Here is a 22005-nt window from a genome sequence, read left to right on the forward strand (position 1 = left end):
CTGCTCCAGAGTAAGTCAGGCCTGCAGCATAGGTTGCTATGTTAGTGGTCATTAAAACCAGCTTTAAACCTGCTTTAAACCTGAAAACACAAGATTAAACCTGAAGTTGTCGCCTTTGACCTTTTTGAGTCAGTTTTAAGAGACTTTTATTTTGAAATTGATTACTTTAATTCAACATGCTTTTACCTCATAATTGGGCGATTGAACACATTTTTATTTTTTATCGAAATATTTTTGAATAAGTAATTTGCACAAAAGTTTAAAGGTGCTTTTATTTTTCCTCTGAAATGACGCAGGCTTTTAATTCTTTCTCTCTGCCGTCCACCAGGTGGCGCCTGCTGAGGGACTTGGGGACTTGGCCATGCAGGTGATGACATCGCCGTCCAAGAACTACATCCTGACCGTGATCTGTGCCGGTGTGGCGCTGCTCTTCATGATGGGGCTGTTCTGCGGCAGGTTCACCAAGCGAGTCACTCAGGAGCTCAAGGACAGGTAGACTCCGCCCCCCCCTCTGGGGTCAGGACATATTTAACGACCGCAACTGAAAAAGACCTCCTCGCCATTTCACCCCTGATGCTCCTGAAAGTCCGCCGCATCGTCTTTACTTTCCTCCTGCAAGCTTTTTCACCCTCTCTCACAGCTGGGGCCATCTACATGGGAATGACATTACCCACAATCCTAGCTGTCAGAGATTTTCACACATTCTTATCTGATATATCTGGAGGGTTTTTTTTGTTTGTTTTTTAACTCTTTCTCTTTTTGCTGTTGGTTTAAGGGGCAGGATAGGGAGGGGAATTGGTAAGAATGTGGGGTCGGAGGTCAACGGTTATAAGTCAAGGTGAAAAAATGAAATGCGTAGGTGTAAATGTGTAGAATGCAGGGTGGGCAAATGCTCATGTGTAATAGAGCAGTTTAATGACTCCAGTATTTTATTGATAAGAGTGTGTGTTGCTGTGAAGGTATGTGTGTGTGAGCGCGAGTGTGTGTTGCTGTGAGGGTGTGTGTGAGATCCAAACTGTCTTTATGCCGCCAGATTGTTTTCTCCTTCTGCTTGAACAGGTTTTTGGAGTTTATTACACTTTTTTCCCCCCTTCTTTTTTTTGTGCTGATTCATATTAGATTTTATCGCCAAGGGACTGCCAAGTGGGCGGTGCCAGCCAGCCCTCGACCGAGCCACAGATAAAGAGGCGAGGGTGGGGCCACAGAGTTGCACCTCACACACTTTGGCCAACTCGCTACAACCGGAATCGCTTGTGGTTATTTTACTTGGGTTTTTTTGTTTGTTTTCTCCAGATGGAGAAACCTCATCAATCCGGTGTCTTATTTTCCCACAGCACAGCCTGTGTCATAAATGCACCGTGTGTGTCCACCTGCTGCTCCCATCATTGCCATCTCGGGTGGGATTTTTTTTTTTTTTTTTTTTTTTTTTTTTTTTTTTAAAACATCACTCTGCTCAGACTGGGATGGAAACCAGACGTTTTGATTGCCGCCCATCGCCGCGCGGAGTGGCTGTCGGTTTTGTGCTGGTTGGCACGAAAAAGCTGAGAAGCAATGCAGGAAAAAAATAAAGACAAAAAAGAAACAATTCTAGATTACTATAGAGATGTGAACATTTTTGTGTAAAAATGATACTGGAATCATTGAACATCTTTCGTTTTTTTTTTTTTTTTAAATATCTATAAATATATATATATTGTTTTGTCATAGCCTTATTTATTTGTTTACTTTTTTTTTTTTTTTCATCTATTATTTGAATGTTCTCTGGTTGCCTTTTCTCCAGCGAGACTCCCTTCTTCCTGCAGGGGGGGTGGGAGGAGGGAGAGGAGAGGCAGGGCGGGGGGAGGCAGCAAAGGTGTGAACACCTCCAGGCGTCGAACTCCTTGAGGAACTAGTGGATTTTCACGTGGGACAGTGCGGATTTTGAAATGCTGCATGCCTCCAGCTCCGTGTTTTTATTCTTGGGCTTGACCAGAGTCACTTTGCATGATTCCTGGTTCCAAATAATCTTTATTTGCTTCCTACTGGTTGACTGTTCCTCCTAAGAAAGAGGTCTGAGCAGCAGATGGGGGTAAGGCTTGTGTGCCTGAGATGACCGGATTAAGGATATCTTCTCTTTTTCTCTCTCTCATCATACAGATCCAGGATGTAGAGCAGCCTGAAGCCTGAGCTTTCCAGTTACTGTACATACACTGGCCTCGTTATTAGAAACATTGTAATTTTTTTATTTTTTTAAATTTTAACATTAACATCCATCAGTTCAACAGAAGTTGTGTAGGTTCACCTGAGGCAGTGTCGAGCAGCAGAATGCAGTTCCGCCATTGTCAACTTGATGCCGACTCCAGCATGAGTCAGTGTTCAAGGTTACCGCAGAAATAAAAATGTTTAAAGCTTGTCACAAAAATCATTTTGATCTCTGTAGATGGTTTCTCCTTCATAGCTGCACTCTGGGTAAATTCATTCGTAGCTCACCTGGTCCAACTTTGTGAAGACTTAAAGTTGGGTGAGGGTGCTTTGAGGGTGTGCCGACACTGGCAACTAATTGGAATCACTGAGCTCTGGAACGTGTTTCGGGTGTCTTCTCCTTTGATGATGATGATGATGATGATGATAATGAATATGACTTTGACGTGCAGGTAATTCTTCTAACAAACCATCCAACAGGTCTCTGCTTTAGTAATCGTGGCATTGTCTTTATTTTTTCGCTTGTTACTTGCCACTAATGACTCTGTTACTGTAAAGTTGTCTCAACAGCATTTAACAAAGCATGAGATATTGCCAGGTGCATACCAGTTTTTACCACGAGATGGGGCAACAAGGCAAGAGATTAAGAGCATGTTCTTAGTCTCTTAAGGGAAGGCAGAAATATTTCAGTACACCCCCTGGAAGAATTCTGCCCCCTGGTGGTGAAAGTGTTACAAATGTTACCTTTAACACTAACTGGCAGGTTATGCACACTCACACAGTTTACAACTCTCCCCTCTCGTCCAGATACGGTCACTCTGGCTCTGTAAAAGCATATACACAGACATATATAGTCTGTGGTTCTGTAGAGGAGGACGGATTGCTCGGAGGGCGTGTTTGCGACGCTCAGCCTGCAGGTCGATGCCCGAGGAGGCGTTCAGTCTCATATAAACACGTGTGAGCAAACACTAAATCGAGGGCCTCTCCTCTCCCTGCGTGAGCTGATCACATGTACATGTGTATGATACTGAGTGACGATAACTTACTGTAAACTACATGTACCGTTCCCCTTCTAACTGTTGAAGCTTGGCGTGGTGAGCGCTGCCCTCTCTGCTTGTAAATGAGACGTTCTGCTTCATTGAAATGCCTTTTTTCCATCAGATTTTGTTTGTTTTTAAATCGAAGTGTGCCTAACCGCCGTCCCGCTGTACAGGACATCCCAGACGACCTGTTGCACCCAACAGAGGGTGACGTGTGGCGTATTTGACCGATCTTTTTGTAAAACTCTCTTGTTTGTTTGTTTGAATCCATTGAGCTCCTGATTGGTTTGGGGTTTTTTTTGTCCACTTTTTTTCTTTTGTTGTTGTTGTACAGATGAAAAATTGGACAGTTTGTTAATGATAATAATAAAGTCTGCAAGGTTTCTACTCCACTGTTTCTTTATTTCAAATCCGGCTCAACCAGAATTTACGCTGTGAAATGTAATATCTGTACATGTGGTAATACTTGAGCCCTGCACTAAATGTAGTGCTTTTTTTTTTTGTGCATCTATATAAACTTTGAGGAAATGTTTGATTCCAAGTGGGACAGATGTTTGTTTCTACAGTGAGGTATTTGTGTGACATCTGGATGTAAATGAATAGGAGCCAGAGCGGGTGTCCATGTATATGGCATATGTATATGTGTCTGCTTTTATAATATGGAAAAATTGAGATTTGCTAAAAATGCACTTCGGTTGCTGAAGTGATATTTATGTGGCATCAATGAGTAAGTTTAAGATGCCTTCAGAACAGACCCTTACATTTAGGAAATAAGTTTCCTATTCTTTAGGTAATTATGGTAAAACTTTTCTTTGTTTTCACATCAGTTTGTGGGGCTTCAGCTCAGTTTTTTTGAAGCTTAAAAAAAAATCCCAGTTTAATTTTGAAAGGTTAAAAGTTCTCATCTTAAGAAACCGCTGTGTCCAAAAATCTGCGTGTAGTGTTGGAAGAGACCAGCTCGAGCAAAGTGTGGATCGGGCTGTACTTGCATGTAGTTCCAATTTGTACCACAAGGTGGCCCAACTATTTAAACTAGTGTTTGTGTAACCAGGCACATCATTAAAAACACTTTATATACCACACTGCCTCGGAGACAAATCAAAGCCTCGTGAGACTAAAACTGTCCTCCGTGGTTGAAAGTTTGAGTTTGCAGTGGGCGATCACAAAAAATCAAAACCATGTGGTGGCGTCCTTCGTTGTCAGACTGCAGCTCTCAAGCAAAATCCCGTCAGTGGCCTCAAACATCAACATCCAGACAGTTGCAGTGCTGTGGCTTCACTCTCATCTCCAACTATAGACACTCTCGGTTGCTCGCTGCACAATGCAGTGACTCTCGAGCTTGGCGGTGTTTTGATTCGTGGTGACTTCCTTGTTGTTGCTAAGCAGCATTTATCTGGCCATTGCTGCAAAGACTAACAGAATTTCCACGAGGACGATAAATGTGATTTACGTATTTTCTCAATTTACTGAGCATTTCCTCATCTTTGCATTAAACTTGCTAAAACTACAATAACCAACTGCTTTGAATTAATGAGACCTTTAAAACCGCCTGCATATTTCTGGAGAGTTTTTGATACGTTACTAAGCTGAGACCACAACAAGGTACTTAAAGATGTGAACGTATGAAGTGATTCCAATTAAACTAAAGGGGGGAAAATAATCAAATGCAGGGAACGTTGTATTCCATCATGATATTCCCCTTGTCTCATGGTGGGGCTGATCTGGCAGTGTGGATGCTTCTCCTCAAACATCTGTTCTGCGCTGTGCTCTCTGTACTCTGTGAGACTCTCTGCAGGCATGCAGGGTAAACATACATGTCTGCGTTTGTGCTGCCTGTTTTTATGTGTTCTGTCTGACCCGTGGAGGCTTCGGGCCGTCTCGCAGAGCCGTGTTAAATTCTTCAGCCCTGCAGACCGAAACGCATGGAAGTCATAGACTGCACAAAAGACAAACTACAGTTTATGTTTTTAACATTTCAAGACAAAAAACATACCTTCCATTATTTACAGCTTTTAACTTGGCACATGTTAAAGGCTGACGCGATGTCGAGGTAAATGTGTTTATTCTGTAGTTTGGGGAAAATCATAATACAAAGTTTGCGAACAGTATCAGCAAAGACCTTGAAGTTTTAATACAGAGTAAAAATGCTGAGCCTGCACAGCCACGGTGTATCAGCACCTCTGATGACGTTATCATCAGGTAAATCACCGCAGGTTTTTCCAGAATCCTTCACCTTGCAAAGCCTGATGAATCATGAAATAATTGCCATATAAATTATTTTACTTTATTCCATTCAGCGTTTTGGGGCAATTTATTTAGGAACAAAAATCGTCACACTGATGATGTAGAGGTCTCAAAAACTCATGTCAAATACGTTACAGGGTTAAATGCTTCTCAGTATTTGAATCATTGGAAAATCCAATAAAACGATTGCTTAGACAATTTACAGACGGTTAGATGTGCTAAGCTGTGTTCGGGGTTAAATGATGTCTTTTCATTATGCTGGATACATTTTTATGGTCTTACAGAGCTTCAAAAATGTTTTATGAAGGGAACATTTAACTAACTCGTTCCCAGAAGACAATATCTCGTTCCAGGTGTTCTCATTTCCCACAAGAGGATAACTTCTTTTCACAATACAATTACCCTTAAAAACAAAATCACACCAATACCTCCTGAGAACATTCAACATTATGCACTCCACACTGTATATAAATGCCACTTGTTTTGCACATATTCAACTCTGTATATTTTATATATTTTATATATTTTATTATTATTATTTTTTATTATTATTTTTTACTATTTAATTTGTAAAAATGTGTATACACACACACACACACACACACACACACACACACACACACACGTAGGAAAATATTTAGTATACCCATCCAGAAATGCATACACTATTATATATTGTACATATATTTATTAGTTTCAGGTTGGCCATTCTTGTATTTTGCTCTTTTGTGTTGTTGTGTTTGCACATCTCTGTTGCTTGTGGGGCTCGCACACAAGAATTTCACTCGCATGTGCTGTGCCAGTGTGCCTGCACATGTGATGTGACAATAAAAAGTGATTTGATTTGATTTGATTTGAGAACAAGATAATGAACTTGTTCCTGGAATTCATTTAACTTGTTCAAATGGCGGATAAAAGTTTCTTATCTCCTGCACACAGCTGGTTCCCAGAAGTAGTTTGATTCCTGCACACGAGTGAAGCTTGAGGTTTAGTTTGTCATCGCTGAAGTCAAGGTTGCTATCATGTGGTTAAAGTTAGGAAACAGAGTCACTGTTTTCATGAGATCCACAACATCCTCAGCACAAGAAAATATTAAAACACAAAATGCCTCATTTTTCTTACAGAGTTTGAGAAAACAGAACTTTTGAATAAGTGATGATATCAGCTTCAGTTGTTTGAACATGTTACAGAAACCTTTGTGCTTCCTTTCATGTTCATTTAGCTCAACTAGCTGGGTTAGGCTCCTGACCTGAATCAGTGGAAGTAAGATGATGGATGGTTGAATGGATGCGTTGTTTATGGTTTTTATTGTTCCAGTGAATGGACTGGAAAACAATAACCACAGTTGTAAACATAAAAAAACAAATGTGGGCGACACATCCCTGCATGTGTTTTAAAATTGAAAGTGACATGAACTTTGACCTGTAGTTTTTCAGAGGTGATGGAAGGACTTTCTCAAACATATAATTTGCGCAACCTTTAATTAACTGGTTTGGCTGAATTTGTGCTCCAGTTCGCTGACTTTTGTTTTGCGTCCAGGGTCACTGAATTTCCTCATTTCCAGCTCCATATTTTAATGATGGCATCCGTAGAGTAGCTCTATATGACTGAAGGAAGGTTTTGTATAAACATGTGTGTAAAAAGCAGTATTAAACCTTTTAATATGAACTAAACCAATAAGGAGAATGTACAGGTTGTACTCTAACATCCATACTTAGAATGGTGCACTAAGTAGTGCCAGTGTAGCGTAGCATCCTAGCAGTCTAAGTCCAAGTTAGTGTTAGCTTTCTACAGAAGTGACTTTGGTAGAGAACAGACTCTTAAAAACGAACATGTAACAAACATTAGATTAGTTAGAATGTTTTTTGTTTTTTTTAAAGATTGTTTTTCAATACAAAATAATTTAAAATATTGAAGAATGTGATGCTAGGTGGGACCCAACAGAGTCAAGGTCTTTATAAAAACAAACAAACAACAACTTTAATTTATTCCTGTCAGTTCATGTTTCTTATTAAGGCAACTGTCTCTGATTGGCTGTCCTTCCCAAAAACAAAAGTGTATGGGAGGGACTTAAGATGACCATATTAGGAATATCTACTACTTGGTAACATCATTCCAACAGTAGGAAAAAAAAACAACTTTGTGAAGCCTGAGCTTTTGTCTCACAAGGTTTACTTCTACATGTGCTCACCTCATTATCTGAAACTTATCTGGTTGTGTTCAAAAACAACATATTACACATATGTCAAGAAAATGATGTAAGGCAGAGCAGGCCCACTTCAAAATCCTAAATACTAACTATTAGGTCTTCTTGGATCTGGCTATGTTATGCTCTATATACAAAATTCATATTTTTGAAAAGAACTAGAAAATTACAGTTAGTCACCTACAAAGAGGTCAAAAACACTCAGTGGTTCCACGTCCACTCTTCATCCTGCCCTGAAACGTCTTCATCAGTACAGTCAGAGTTCAGCTTATCTCCTTCTACAAACCCCGGGTAACCGTCATCGCTTCCTTTCTAAAACTCGTACGGAGACACGAACAGGGTGACCTTGGTGAGGTAGCGGCCCAGCAGGGTGTTGTGCTCCAGCTCGCTCATCTCCACCTCGGCTTCTAGCGTGGCCGGCCCCTTGATGGGCGTCACCAGGAGGAGGGTGCCCGTCTGTCTGCCCGAGCGCTGCACACTAAAGTGGCCCCGGCCGCGACCGCCGGCGAGGCCGAATCGCAGCGTGTCGCCCAGCACGCGAGCGGCAGACACCCGGAAGAGGATGCGCGGGGCGGACATGTTGGACACTACAGAGAGGAAGTGGAAGGAGATGGAGTTTGGTGCTTGAGTGCATGGCTTGTCTCCCAGCATGCACGGGTTCCTCTCACACCGCCTGAAAGAACACAAAGAGGGTAAACATTATTGGTTTTCAGTTATTCACAGGTTTTAGTCATTCTTATGGAACAACCGGCCTGCTCTCTGTCCTAATCTAAGATGAACAAGTACAAAAAACAGCAGACCGAGGCCTCAGGGCTTCAGCTGCCCTCAGCAGCACTGAATTGGATAAATGGAAGAAAAAGATTTCAACATACTCAATTACAGAAGGACAACTAACTAACATGTGATCAAAAAGATTTTCTAAAACTGGCTCACTTCTCCTTAAGACCATCTTTTTGGACATGTCCAGACAGCTTTCAGAGTAGCGTCTACTTTTAAAACACTACATGGACCCTGTGATGTCACCTCACACTTGAGGGTTATTGCAATCATAAAGAGTCCACCGTTCCCAAGCCTGAATGTGGCCTCATACATTCACATGCACTGCTTAAAAAATCAAAGATCCAAATCAAATCAGTTTTATTTATGTAGCACTTTGGTCCACAGTTGTTGTTTTTAAAAGTACAGTACAATAGAATAATCAGGTAACATTTAAAAGGAAAGGAAAATAATAAGAATAAAATAATGACAGACTCCTACAGAATTAAAAGCCAAGGAGTAAAAATGGGTCTTTAAAATGCACGAAAACCCAGGAATGTCCTGATGTGCCTTCCTGAAGGAGTCGGATTACCTGTGAAACCTCTGTGAGGTCCACGTATCGCCTCAAGCTAAACCATTCCTGTTTTCGAGTTTTCTCATGGTTGCCCCTCTACTGCACCTGTCGTTAAAGCAACTGACACAACCAGCGTTTCTTAACTGACTAGATCGAGCTCACAGAAGGACTTGATGCTAAACTCTAATAAAAAAGTGTCATGTGTTAGTGCTACTTATATGATAAGTTAGCTGATACAAATTTCAAAACTCATCATTTAATTTGTTTTTGATTGAAATTGAATATTACTTAAACTCTCTTAAATTGACTTCCAATAAAAAAGGTTTATCATTGATTGAAATTCATTCAGAAATAATCCTTATTTCATTGTACTGTATATTGTTACTGTTATTTGCCCTGTATGTCTACTGTACAAACTGAACTGGAATGACTGACTGTTCGCTTTATCATTTCAAATAAAGTTCGAAAAAAAAGTTAGCTGATACAGCAAACCAGACAAAACATGATGATTAGAACGAGAGAGCGAGAGAGAAGAAACCTGTTTGGATGCTTGACATGATCTGAAAAAGGTGATTTAGCTGTAATTTGAGAGAAGTGCAGATTATTAGTTAGAGAAAATTAATTAAACTTTTCAAGCTATCGTTCTGTCTTTGTGATGACTTTTTTGAGGGCACCCATTGGTTTTGAATAACTCTTTTCACTTCCTGTAAAATGCTTTTATATTCATCACTCTGTGACGTATATCTTTTTAATCCAGTTTAATCTGATTATCTTCAGCATGCTAATGCCTCCTACCACGTAAAGCTACACTTCATGGTTAGCTTGTGAGTCATAGTTAGCAAAAAAACATCTGAGGTCAGTCTTGGGTCAAAAACATCTTCTACATCTCCAACAAAGTGTGGTTGCGGGTTGGAACGCATTCTTGTATTCTTCATCTTCATCGACTTCCTGTCTCCTCTATAGTAGAATCCAGTCTGATTGTTTATGGTTCTCCAGAGACGCCATGATTGTTTAGTCATCCCCAGAGTAATCTGTTAAAATCCTGAAATGATCCTAGTCTCCTGAAATGATACCCTGCTCTTGTACTCATGGGTAAGGACCTGCTTTTCTCAGAAATTGACACAAACACTGAAAGTGAACACATGATTTTGTTTGTTATATGCTGGAGAGAGTGCAGGCGTACTCTGCACCCTCCCAGATTCAGAGTTAGGTTTGGGACGGTGTTTTTTAGACATACATGGCTGAAATGTTTGACAGAGTTAGTGTTTTCTGTCATATATGTTCTGTCCCAGTAGTGAACGTTCATATTAAACATAACAAAAGTTGAGTGATAATAACTCAGCATATATACAAGTAACCTCTGTGAGCCAAAAGCTCAGATGGTCTGAAACATGGACTGCCACTAAACTCACAGTTTATATGTATATTTTTTCTCTAAGTGGTCAGAGAGAGTTATCCTAGGAGTTCAATTTTCAATTATATTTTGATAGAGCGCCAAATCACAAAAACAATTGCCTTAATGCGCTTTATATTGTAAAGGTAAAGACCCTACAATAATACATACAGAGAAAACACCAACAATCATATGACCCTATGAGCAAGCGCTTTGGTGACAGTGGGAAGGAAAAACTCCCTTTTAACAGGAAGAAACCTCCGACAGGAATAGGCTCAGGAAGGGGCGGGGCCATCTTCTGCAGCCGGTTGGGGGTTGGGGTGAGTTAAAACAGCTCATTTCAGACAGAGCGTGAATGAATGAAAGATTTATTTTGAACTGTGAATCATGCAAATCTTAAAAAAATATTTTAGATAAGATTTGACCTCGAGAGGCTTTTGTTAATGTTAATATTTGACGCATTTGTAAAATGGTATCAAGGGTTGATATTTGTTAAAGGTTTTGTATCAAAGTTAGAAATTCTTTTGTGATGGCACTAATGTGAGGAATTTCACTACATACAGTCTTTTATCCTTCCTCTGCTGCCTTTTGTTCTAGTCTTATGCAAAATGATTCTTAGTTTTTAATTGATGTGTTAAAATTTTATAGTTAAAATACTTCAGAGTAACGTTTCCACTGCAAATCTTCTCAGAAAATATTTTGCAGAACCCTTGAACTAAGCCAAACACCCTGGAGAGCCTGTGTGCCTGCAATTTTCATGTTTTTTGTGACCAAAATACAGGAAACAGATGATACAACAGCTGTTTTCTGCAAACGTTGGTGTTGAATTTGTGGCTTGCTAAATCATCTTTATCCAAGTCCCTCTTTAGCTAGTGAGTCCAACAAAAGGCTCGCTCAGATTACATGCCTTTGACATCCTCTTTCAAATCGAAGATGAATGATGGGCAACTTTTACAGTAAGTTCTCCCAATAGTTTATTTTTTCTTTTGGTGGTTTTCCCCACAAAGAAGTGATCAGGTCAATCCTCATATTATTTGCTTTTCATGCAATTACTGTATTGACTGTATTTGTCTTGCAGTTTCTTGGGTTTGACTGGGGGAATTTTTGCAATTTGGCATCTCCGTGATTCCAGGTGTGGAAAAAGTACTTGAACAATCTGCTGTGGTAAACACGTCCAGTGCTGTAAACACGTTTCAAGGTTCTTGACCGATCAGCTAACTGGAGCCTGAAAACTTAGCAGTTCATCTGAGGCCAAACCTCAGCCTGACTCTCAGCCCAGATTCTGCCAGAGCTAAGAGATGGGTGGAGGAGGGAAGTGGTTAACTGTGAGGTCGAGGTCATTGTTTGTCAAATATTTCTTTATCGCTGTCCCTGTCATTGACTTTATGTCTGATTCTTTTTCTTCTGAGGTGACAGGTTTATGGTTTTGATTGTGTCTTTGTGTTTCTGGGTGCTGTTTAATTGCACTCTCGATGTGTGATTTAAATTGAGTGTAGTTCAGGGCAGTCATTCTTTTGACTGCTTGTTCGCTAGTTTCAAATTCAGACTGTCAGTTTTGTTTTCATCCACAGTTGTTGGACAAATAGACAAAGTCCATAGAACTTGGAGAGTTTCCAGATGTTTTGCAACTCTCTGGATTGCCTCAAACAGCATGTGGACTGATTTTTGACCAATGGGACAAATATCACACCACTGAGCTCATTTGAATCACAGACAGATTGTTTTGGTTTTGGGGATCAAATCACACTCTAACCTTTCTTTATTCGAGTTAATATTAGTGAGTCCCACTCACACAGACTTAGAGACTGGTTGGCAATCATTTGGCAACCATCGGTTGATAGGAAAAAGTGTCTAGCACTCGACCCACTGCTGAGTGGTTGCTTCTAGTGTGAAACTGGTTGCAAACAGGTATTTGGTGCTGTACCAAAAACCTTTTTATTATTGTTAAGGCACCACAGGTTGCCATGGTCACCAGTACTTTGCATGGAAGATGCCAGTTTGTCTGTCCACCATCAAAAACTACTTGCCAAGTAGTGCTGAAACTGTGAAAAGTGAGCTGCAAACTGGAAACTCAGACTGTTTGCCTTTAAAGTAAATAGTGAGATTCGCAAACTTTCAGATTGTACAAACTAAAGGTTTATGTGGAGATATGGCGACACAAACGGGACACAGAAGGTAAGATAGAAGAGAACAGCTCAGAGGAAGGTTGAGGAGAAAAAGGTCGGTAAGTACTCTTACATGGACGATGTTTTGATGTACGTGGCGTTTTTCAAGCGAGGACACTCCACCGTCACGCACTGGAAACCTCCGTAGGTGTTCACACACAGCTGGTCTGCTGTGCAGTTGTGCATCCGGTTTTCACACTCGTCAATGTCTGAATGCGAAAGGTCAAAGGTGAGAGGTACAACTACAAGGGCGCAGCCATCTTAAACATTCCCCAAATAGAACAGGATGACCTCTGAACTCTGACCTGTGCAGCTGCGGCCGTCTCTGGTCAGGTCGTACCCGGACGGACAGATGCAGTGGAAGCTGCCGGGTGTGTTCACGCACTGATGGACGCAGAGCAGGCCAGGCTGACCGAGGGGAAACAGATGGCACTCGTCGATATCTGAAACAGACACAAGCAAAATTCTAGTTGATTAATCGGTCGGTTGATTGAAAGAAAATTTACATCCAACAATTTTGGTTCTCAAGTGAAGACATTGAAAATCGATTTTTTTAACTGCTGAGAATGATCAGCGTTTTGTTAATGTGGTGGTTATTGGTATGGACTGATCACCTGTGCAGATGTTGTTGTCACGGCCTGATATGGTGAAGCCCACGTCACAGGTGCAGCGGGTGGAGCCCAGGAAGTGTGTGCAGTGAGAGGGTCGTACTGAAGAGGAGGGAGAGGATGACGTGGATGACTGGTGAGAAAGTGAAGTTGCTGAAGAGGATGCTGACAGAGCAGCAGAAGCAGGAAATGATGACGAAGAGGAGGGAGAAGCGGGAGAGAAGGAGGGGAGGGAGTTGGCGGTGCTGTTGAGGTCTGAAAAGAAAAACCAGGTTTAAAAAAACAGAAGCACAAAACTTTGAAGCAGAACTGTGATTGACCTCCGGAGACTCACGTCTGCACATGGGCTGCTGACCGCTCCACTTCAGAGACTCCAGACACACTCGGGTCCGAGGACCAATCAGCTCATAGCCGGACTTGCACAGGAAGTGGACCTCGTGTCCGATGCCAAATACCCTGCCCAGTCTGCGGCCGTGAGCGGGGGGATCCGGTTTGGGGCAGGATGCTGCAAGGCAAAACATTTCTGTCTGAGATAATCTTAATCCACCTGCTGGACCTCAGAAAAGTTATACACCAGCTCAAACCCTGTGGTCATCTGGAACAGACACCAGGAACTGACGGTGCTCCAGTGTGTCAGCCTCCCCTGCAGCTCCGCCACGAACCATGCCCCGCCACAGGGACACTACACCAAAAACTCCTCCCACTTTTACCATTTATTTTTTTACCTATTTTAAAGACGGCCATGGTGCTGTTGTGCAGGGTGCTAATCTTCTTCTTTAGGGAGCGCAGGCTCTGCTGGTAGGATGTCTCATGGACCGCCAGCATCTTCTCCACCTGCCGCAGCGAGTTCAGCAGATCGTGAGTGGATGGACACTCCTGTGGGGGCGGGACGAGGAGGGGTTAGAGAAGGCCTTCCTCCATCTAATCTTTGTCTTTTTTGGCACTTTTATAATAAGCTGAGTAAATTCTGGGGCCAGAACACCAAAACCATGAGCTGACTCAAGCTCAAATGTGCACGGTGGATGTGGGTGTATACTTCTAAATGCCTCCTATCACAATAAATATTCATTAATTGCTATTAATTCTATCTTTAGGCCCAAATATGAAAACACAAAGTTTTTCCAAGGTTGTAATAATTTGTTTGGCTAGAGGCAGAAGATGACCATCACATTCTGTTTGCAGGTGTGAGGTCTGCACACAGAGGTGAGGTTTTTCAGAGCTGCATTTAAGCTTGGGTGAAAACTGAACCAGAAGCGGCCGCTCGCCTCACAATCACTGTTGAAACACAGCTTAACTCGGCGCTGCTGCCACACAGCGAACCTGTGGTTTGTGTTTTCGGTGTTTGGAGGCGTTCCTTTGGTTTCTTACAGGCAGTGAAGACTAAGGAGGGTGAACCTGAGCTCTGCGTGCTGAGCTGCAGCTACTATGTATTTAAACAGACTTTGGTGTTGGTGTGAGTAATCAAACTCTAATGACAATAAAAACAAGAATTTGTTCGTGCACTTTGATTGATTTGACCAGGGCTAAGGGTGTGTCATAGTCGTTGAATTTCTTTTTTTTAATTTTAGTTTTTTGGACATTATTTAACGGTACACAAGATTAAAAAGTTCAAAGAGCTCCACTTGATTTAAATTTACCTGAATCAAATTCAAGGTCATGCTCCTGTACACCTTTGCTCTGAGCAGAACTCCTAATGTGTCGTCTTATACTTTCTGCTTCTAGCTGGACCTTCTCCAACATGTCAGAAAGATGAATCTTCAATTTGATCTTAATTTTTTGAAGCACACAAAGCTACAGTTTGAAGATATGTGTTTGTGATGCCTGAAATTCCAGGTCAGGTCATTTCTGCTGAATGTTCTGACTCAGAAACATCTGGATATTACAGATGCTGAGAAACATGTGTCCCTGCTGCTCTTTGCCTTCAGGTTGGAAAACTGGATTCTTGAAAACTGCTCAGTCTTAGTTGGAGACCGAGCTCTCATCATCAGCGATGATTGTCTGCATAAATGTTTAATTGAGTTTGAAAAACGAGTTGATGTTTATGTTTAGCATAGAAGAATCTAAAAATATCAGCCATGCTTGAAGCTCTCAGGACTTGCAAGAGAAGATGATTATGAACATCATATGGCCAAATTTACAGAGCTAAATGGATTTTTCTTTGTTATATCTATAATCATAGTGTGTGGTACTGCACTATGCTTCAATAAATAATCTCAAATATATTTTTAATATAAAAAAGATCACGATCTTTCTCTTGATCAGATCATGTTCCAACTTTTTTGACTCTCTAAGAAATAAAACCTGGATATAAAATCATTTTGATGTCAACTTTTACTCAAAAAACATTTAGACCCAAAATGCTGACTTAAGTAATTAGATTACATGTAAATCTACCATGAAATTTTGTTACATGAGTACAATGTAAAAAAAAAAATTAAACTTACTTCATTTTGCTTGATTTTTTTATTTGAACTTTATATGAACTTTTGATTTCATATATTTCATTTTCATTTTACTCAAAATTGTTCCTTCAGTGTCCTACTAATTAGAGAGGGGTCAGCTGACATGTTAAACATGCATTATTTTAGCTTTAGGGGATGACTTTTTTTTTCAGGAATATCATCTCCAAGACTGGGAACATTAAAGTGTTATAGCCTAAAAGCTATAAAAGTAAAATGCAAACATGATAAGAACTATTCTTATGTATTTTATTTAAGAAAAACAGTCGTAATTTTTTTAATTACATTGAATTCGATTGAATACATACATTATATTGAATTAGTCTTATGAGACCTTCGGTCCAAATATAGATGATTTCACGTTTTTCTTATTTTTTTAAAAAGCATGACCAGGTCAGACACCAGTACCAACCTGAGCAGAAGAAGAATAAATCTGATGAAGGCTGATCATCATCATCGTCAGCGTAATGACCCCAGCAGCCTTCATCCTGGAAAAAAACTCCATCCTCATGATGATCCGTCTTCAGCTCCTCTGCTGCGTCCTCAGAACTGAACCATCTCTTCTCCTGCTCTTTCTTTTCAAGGGCACTTGCCAAATTTCTCCTGCGCTCCCTCACAACCCTCCCTCCACCTCCACCTTCACCTCCACCCACCTCCCTGTCAGGCATGTTGGAGGTGGAAGCTGAAGCCAGAGGAGGAGGAGGAGGAGAAGAAGGAGGGCCCACATCTGGAACATGCTGTCCCTTCTTTCTTTTTTTTTATAAACCATCAGCAAATCCAGAAATAGACTTAAATTATAAGGAGAAGTCAGCTGGCAGTGGTGTCTTTTAATCATCCCCCGTTGTTGGGGAGTATTTCAGATTCGCTCTCCAGCTCAGGAATGTGGCTCTTGCTCCAATTACAGTCACTATAAAGCCCCACTTTTTTTGAAACCCCAAACTCGCCTCGTTGCAGCATAATGTCATGTTGCTCCTAAATGACAAGGCAGCGATATCTGAGGCAGAAGCCCCCGCCTCGGTTATCCCCCACTCAGAAAGAGAAAAAAAAGAGGTGTAGAGATCCTGGAAGAGATGTTAGCAAAGACCCTGCAGCTGCTACAAGTCCAAACTTCAACTTAAACTCAGAGTCATATATAAGGTATGATAATGGCAGAGTATGCATGCACACTATAATCTCCTATACAGCACCCTAAACACATGAAAATCCCCAAAAGGAAAAACACATCTGCTGAATTTGGAATTATAACGTTTAATTGGAAGTAAATAAAAAAGATGATTGAACTCCAAACAAGGCCTTGAATTTCCTTGAAGAGCCTGGAATTTCATGTGCAGTGAGCGCAGAGGGACACACACTCTTTCACGCATTTGTTAAAAACACAAAAGAACCATTTGCACAGCTAAAAACTGTCTTTATGGAAGATTATTGGAAAAACAAAAAGAAGCACATTTTGATTTTTAACATGCCTAAAATTAGAACACTGAGTCCACACAAGATATGTGCTTAAATAACAGATATGTCATCATAAGTAAACTAACAGAATACAAACCCCAAAAAGGGGGTTGGGTATTCATACCAGATACCAGCTGGTATGAAATAGAGATGCTTTAGTTTTATTCTCTTATTAGAGTTATTCTTGAGTTATCATAATTAATGTTGGTCCAAGTTCAGCATTGCAAGTGAGCATATTGTTATGATGTCATAGTTTTGTGACGTGTAAAAAAACAAAAACGGCCAATGAGCACTCAGGAAAACATTGTAAATAAAAGGCTGTTAGGATTGGGGCTGGGGGTTGGGATGTGATCGTGCTTAGGGTTGTAGCGCTATAGTTAGGGTTAAGCTCTTCTGGTTAGGGTTTAGTGTGTGGTGTAACGGTGTGTCCACATCACAAAAGTATGACATCACAGAAATGTGAGTGGTCACTTGCAATGTGGAATGTGGACCAAGATTAAGTCTGATTATGCGGGAACAACACCCACATGGAGCTATCAGATTGTGCTTTGCTCATCAGCCAGTATCACCAAAGACAGCCTGAGACCTCCTGGAAAACAGGTGGAGCTGTGAAGCACTCACCGGAATGAAGTGAAAGGCTCATATTGTCATCTTTTTTCCAGGTTTTAAAACTTTTAACAGATTTTTTTTTTATTACAGCAAGAAATTTGTTAAAATATTAATTTCATTGGTTTTCTGTATTGCTCTTACAAAACGGAGCATCTGAGTGGAGAGGTGTTGTTTTGTAATTTTGTCTGTCTTTTAGGTGTTTTGTGGTGATCCTGATGTAGCTATAGCTGACTTCAGTTCTTAAGCGTTATAATCTTAAACTTTTAAAAACTAAACATATGTTGGCATTTTCGACTAGAACAAATGATGATGATCATCATGCAACAACATCAAAGTGTTATATTTCTGACACCACAGGAAATACATGCTTTTATTCTGGGACTTTTCTAGAACAGCTTGATTCTTATGATTATGAAAATAATCCTTCATCTTTTTTTGGGCTTTAAAGCAGTCCCTCAGGTTTTTCACATTAGCTGAAAAAACATTTGTTTTAGCACCTTTCTCTGTTAATAAGATATCATTCCTCTAATTGTTTAATATCAGGATTCGCCTTGGTTACACTTTATGACAGAAAGTAAAGAGAAGAAAAGTGATGAAAAAAAAAGTAAGTTATCCTGAATGTCGTGCTTGTGCCAATGAAAACTTTTACTACTGTTGGCAAACGACAAAGGAAGAGGAGAGGGGGAAGGCATGTTAGAAAGCAGTGAGAGAGCAGGAAAGTGTAGTGAGAGTAGGGACTGGATGTATCGTCTATGAGCAGTAAAGGGAGAGAGCTGGCTGATATTATATTGGAGCATACTTCATTGGACATGTAGCTGAAGGGAACAGGTGATAAGGAGATGTTGTGTAGTAGCTGATACAGGCTCTGGGTGGTGGGGAGAATTGCTAGATGGCTGGATAAGAATGGCTGTAGTGATGACGGAAACTGCAAAGAAGGTGTTTGATGTGACCTTTGGACAGAGGAAAGGGGACAAGGAGACTTGGTTTTGGACTGAGGACATACAGGATCACTTAGGAAGAAGTTAGCAGAGAAAGAGCAGGATAGTCAGGGATTCAAAGAAAGTAGACAGGATTACTGGGAGGTGATGTGTACAGTGAGGAAAGATTGAAGAAAGCATGGGCAGCAGGTTAGGGTGGTTAATGATAGAGACAGAAATGTGCTAACGAGAGAAGAGAAGAAAGTTAGAGAGAAGTAGATGGGTGGAAGACAGTTAGAGAATCAGGAACTGCAGAGGGTTGGTAACAAGGAAATGAGGGCGGCTATGGAAAGGATAAAGAGTGGAAAATTATCCATATGACATACCTGTGGAGTGGTGGAGAAATCTAGGAGAGAGGGGAATCATCTTTTTGACCTGATTGTTTAAAACAACCTTGGAGTACGAGAGGATGTCTGAGGAATGTAGAAGTGTACTCGTACTGATTTTCAGAGACAAGCGTGATGTGCAGAGCTGTAGTAACTACAGAGGGATAAAGCTGATGAGCCATGGCATGTGGAAGGAAAAGAGTTGTTGAGGTTAGGTTAAGAAGAGATGTGATCCATTTTAAAATCCTTTTATTTGTTTTTAAGTGTCTTAATGGTCTTGCCCTTTCTTATTTGTTTGATCTGCTTCAGACAAATAAGAAAGGACAGCACTGCGGTCAGCTGTTATGCTGTTTTTAAAGTGCTTTAGAAATAAAGTGAAAGTGAAAGTAAAGTGAAAGTGATGATCAGTGAGCAGTAGTATGGCTTCATGCTGAGAAGAGCGCTACAGATGGCATGTTTGCATACATATTATTAGGTGCTAAGAAAGATGTGGTGCTGCATCAGGAAGTCGGGAGTGGCAGAGAAGTCTAAGGCTGGTGGAGGACAATCTGCCGTGCAGAAGGAAGAGAAGAAGACCACAGAGAAGATTGATGCATGTTTTGATGCATTTGTACATTTGAACTTTGTGTTCACACGTGGCAAGATGGCGCCGGTGTGTGTGGCTGCTCGTCTGTCACTGCCAAGTTTGTTCCTGTTTATGTTATTTTTAATTTGTGTCATCCATGAAACAAAGTCTCTGCTGAGGTATGATCGCCAGACACTATTGGACCTCAAACCTGTGGTCCAAAATATTGTGTCCTTTGGAGCTGGTGGGCAGCAACCCCTGCCCCCATTTGCATCGGAAACCCCGGGTTACCTGTACCGGGTTCCCACGCTACCTTCCCGGCGAAAGCGTCCTCGTCGCCGGGGTAAACGAAGCGGTCGCCTGGTGAAGCTAAAGGTTTACCTAAAGAATTATTCTGCTGTTTTCCGACCAGTACATGGATTCTTGCCAAGGCTGTTTGCGTCTCGGCGTTTTCTGGATCCTGTTGATGCCTGTTTGGTGCCTGTGGTCGGCTTTGATGATGATGCTCCTCGGCCTCGCTGCCCATGCCCTCCCAGGCTAAACCTCCGCTGTCAACATTATCGGAATCTGAGATCGCTGCGGCGGGTTTCTGGACCCCCTGAACCCCGAGCGCCAACTCCAGCTCCCGCTAGGATTGGCCTGGTGAACGCCAGATCACTTTTAAACAAAACTTTTATTCTTCGGGACTTCTTCAGTTCCCGTGATCTGGATTTTCTGTGTGTGACTGAGACGTGGCTGAGTGTTGGTGAGTCCAGTGTTCTATCTGAACTTTTACCTGTGGATTGTTGCTATTTTAACTCGCCACGGACGTCAGGCAGAGGTGGAGGCACAGTGACTGTTTACAAGAAGGATTTTAAATGTAAGCAGTGTTCGTTCTCCAGCTTTGAACTTACCTCATTTGAGGTGAGTCGTACAAACCCGATTTTCTGCGCTGTCATCTATCGCCCCCCGAAATACAATAAGAACTTCATAAACGACTTTTCTGATTTTTTAGCTGGGATTATGCCCAACTATGATAGTGTTCTTATTGTTGGAGATTTTAATATACATGTATGTTGTCCTGATAAGCCACTGGTAAAGGACTTTTTAAGCCTTATTGACTCTTTTAGCCTGGTACAGTCCGTACGTGGCCCTACACATGAGCACGGACACACACTGGACCTTGTTCTGTCATATGGTCTGCCTGTCACTGACTTGGAGATTTGTGACTGTGCACTCTCAGATCATATGCCTGTGTTATTCAACGTTGGTTTGACATATACCGCAGTTAAACCTGGCGCTGCTACTCGGTGCTGTCGGGTTATTAACCCCGCCACTGCTGCGCAGTTTTCTGCTGCTTTTAATCAGCTCGGCGGGCCTTCTGACTTTGTTTCCTCTGACACAGAAGACCTACATTCCTGGTTTAATTCTTGCTGTCAAAAAATCATGGACTCTGTGGCTCCTTTAAAAACCAGGCAGCTTAAGGCTAAACCTGAGCCTTGGTTTAATGAGAGCAGTCGTGCTGTTAAGAGGGAATGTCGTCGAGCAGAACGGAGGTGGAAAAAGGATAAACTGCATGTATCATTTCAAATTCTCAAAGACTGCTGGCATCGCTACCAGAACACTGTTAAAGAGGCAAAAATGGAATATTTTGCAAATATTATTTCTTCCAACTGTCATAACCCACGTGTGTTATTTAGGACCATTGACACTGTTGTTACCGCGCCAGATCCGCGGCCCCGAACCGTAGTAAGGAAACCTCTGGCAGTTACTTGACTCGCAGCCGGCAACAGCTTACTATACAGGTCAACTCCGCTAGCAAGAAGATCGAGGGAGGCGTAGGAAACTGCTTTACCGAACCTTTATTTCTCCTCCAAGGCACGAACACCGCGTACAGTGGGCTGAAACAGTTTACTCACAGCGGGCATCGCCGATACAACTTTGGCTGCCGAGGGAGTTATTATATTCCTTTTATTTACTTTCTCTTCGTCTCTTCTGTAGTTAACCGTTACTTTTCTTTTCCTTCTCCGCTCACCCTCACACACCCGACAGGCAGTTCCGCTACACACACCCGCATACATTTCCCATCAGGCTTCACCCTTAAAGGACCATGCCTGTAACACTGTTCTTAATACTCCTTTGAATGTCTGTTTGGAAGTTTCTCCTGAGATTTGCAATGATTTTCTGAACTTTTTTATTGAAAAGGTTGTCACCATCAGGGCTCTTATCACAGCTCCTGACTGACCCCTCTGTCTCTGTCCCTTGCGCTGCTGTTTTCACTCAGTTTGAGCTTGTGACGCTCTCCTCTTTAGAGGATGTGGTTCGCCATATTAAGCCCACAGGTTCCCCACGGGATCCTGTCCCTCCACAATTCTTTAAAGAAATTTTTCCTAGTATACAACAGTATGTCCTTGACATTATTAACAGCAGTCTGTCTTCTGGTGTGGTTCCTGCAAATTTCAAACATGCAGTAG

At 41.5% G+C, this 22005-nt stretch overlaps 2 protein-coding genes across 6 annotated transcripts in view; one reads left to right on the forward strand and one right to left on the reverse strand.

Moving 5' to 3' along the window:
* The window catches only part of LOC146571572 (Golgi apparatus protein 1-like), a 35943-nt gene extending 32335 nt beyond the window's left edge, over positions 1-3608 (forward strand). For 2 of the 5 annotated variants that reach the window (XM_085280808.1, XM_085280811.1), the window contains 3 exons: positions 329-492; positions 1120-1833; positions 1869-3608. In XM_085280808.1, the coding sequence (XP_085136934.1) occupies positions 329-492; positions 1120-1183 (228 nt within the window). In that variant the 3' untranslated portion in view covers positions 1184-1833; positions 1869-3608. Of the gene's footprint in view, positions 1-328; positions 1834-1868 lie in introns of all 5 variants that reach the window. The other 3 variants (XM_085280809.1, XM_085280812.1, XM_085280813.1) reach the window with 3 other exon arrangements.
* Positions 3609-5272: 1664 nt separating this feature from the next.
* LOC146571573 (fibulin-7-like) lies at positions 5273-16828 on the reverse strand. Its single transcript, XM_085280814.1, has 7 exons — positions 16039-16828; positions 13893-14043; positions 13502-13672; positions 13174-13422; positions 12865-13002; positions 12633-12768; positions 5273-8344 (listed from the first exon to the last, which is right to left on the reverse strand). Exons 1-7 carry the CDS (start codon positions 16135-16137, stop codon positions 7984-7986), a joined length of 1305 nt encoding a protein of 434 aa, XP_085136940.1. The 5' UTR covers positions 16138-16828; the 3' UTR covers positions 5273-7983.
* Between the last annotated feature and the right edge of the window lie 5177 nt (positions 16829-22005).

This window comes from Mchenga conophoros, linkage group LG7 (genome assembly GCF_057382185.1).
Source record: "Mchenga conophoros isolate Kocher_MC1m ecotype Shallow Benthic linkage group LG7, M_conophoros_male_GT1.1, whole genome shotgun sequence".
Classification (NCBI taxonomy): domain Eukaryota; kingdom Metazoa; phylum Chordata; class Actinopteri; order Cichliformes; family Cichlidae; genus Mchenga; species Mchenga conophoros.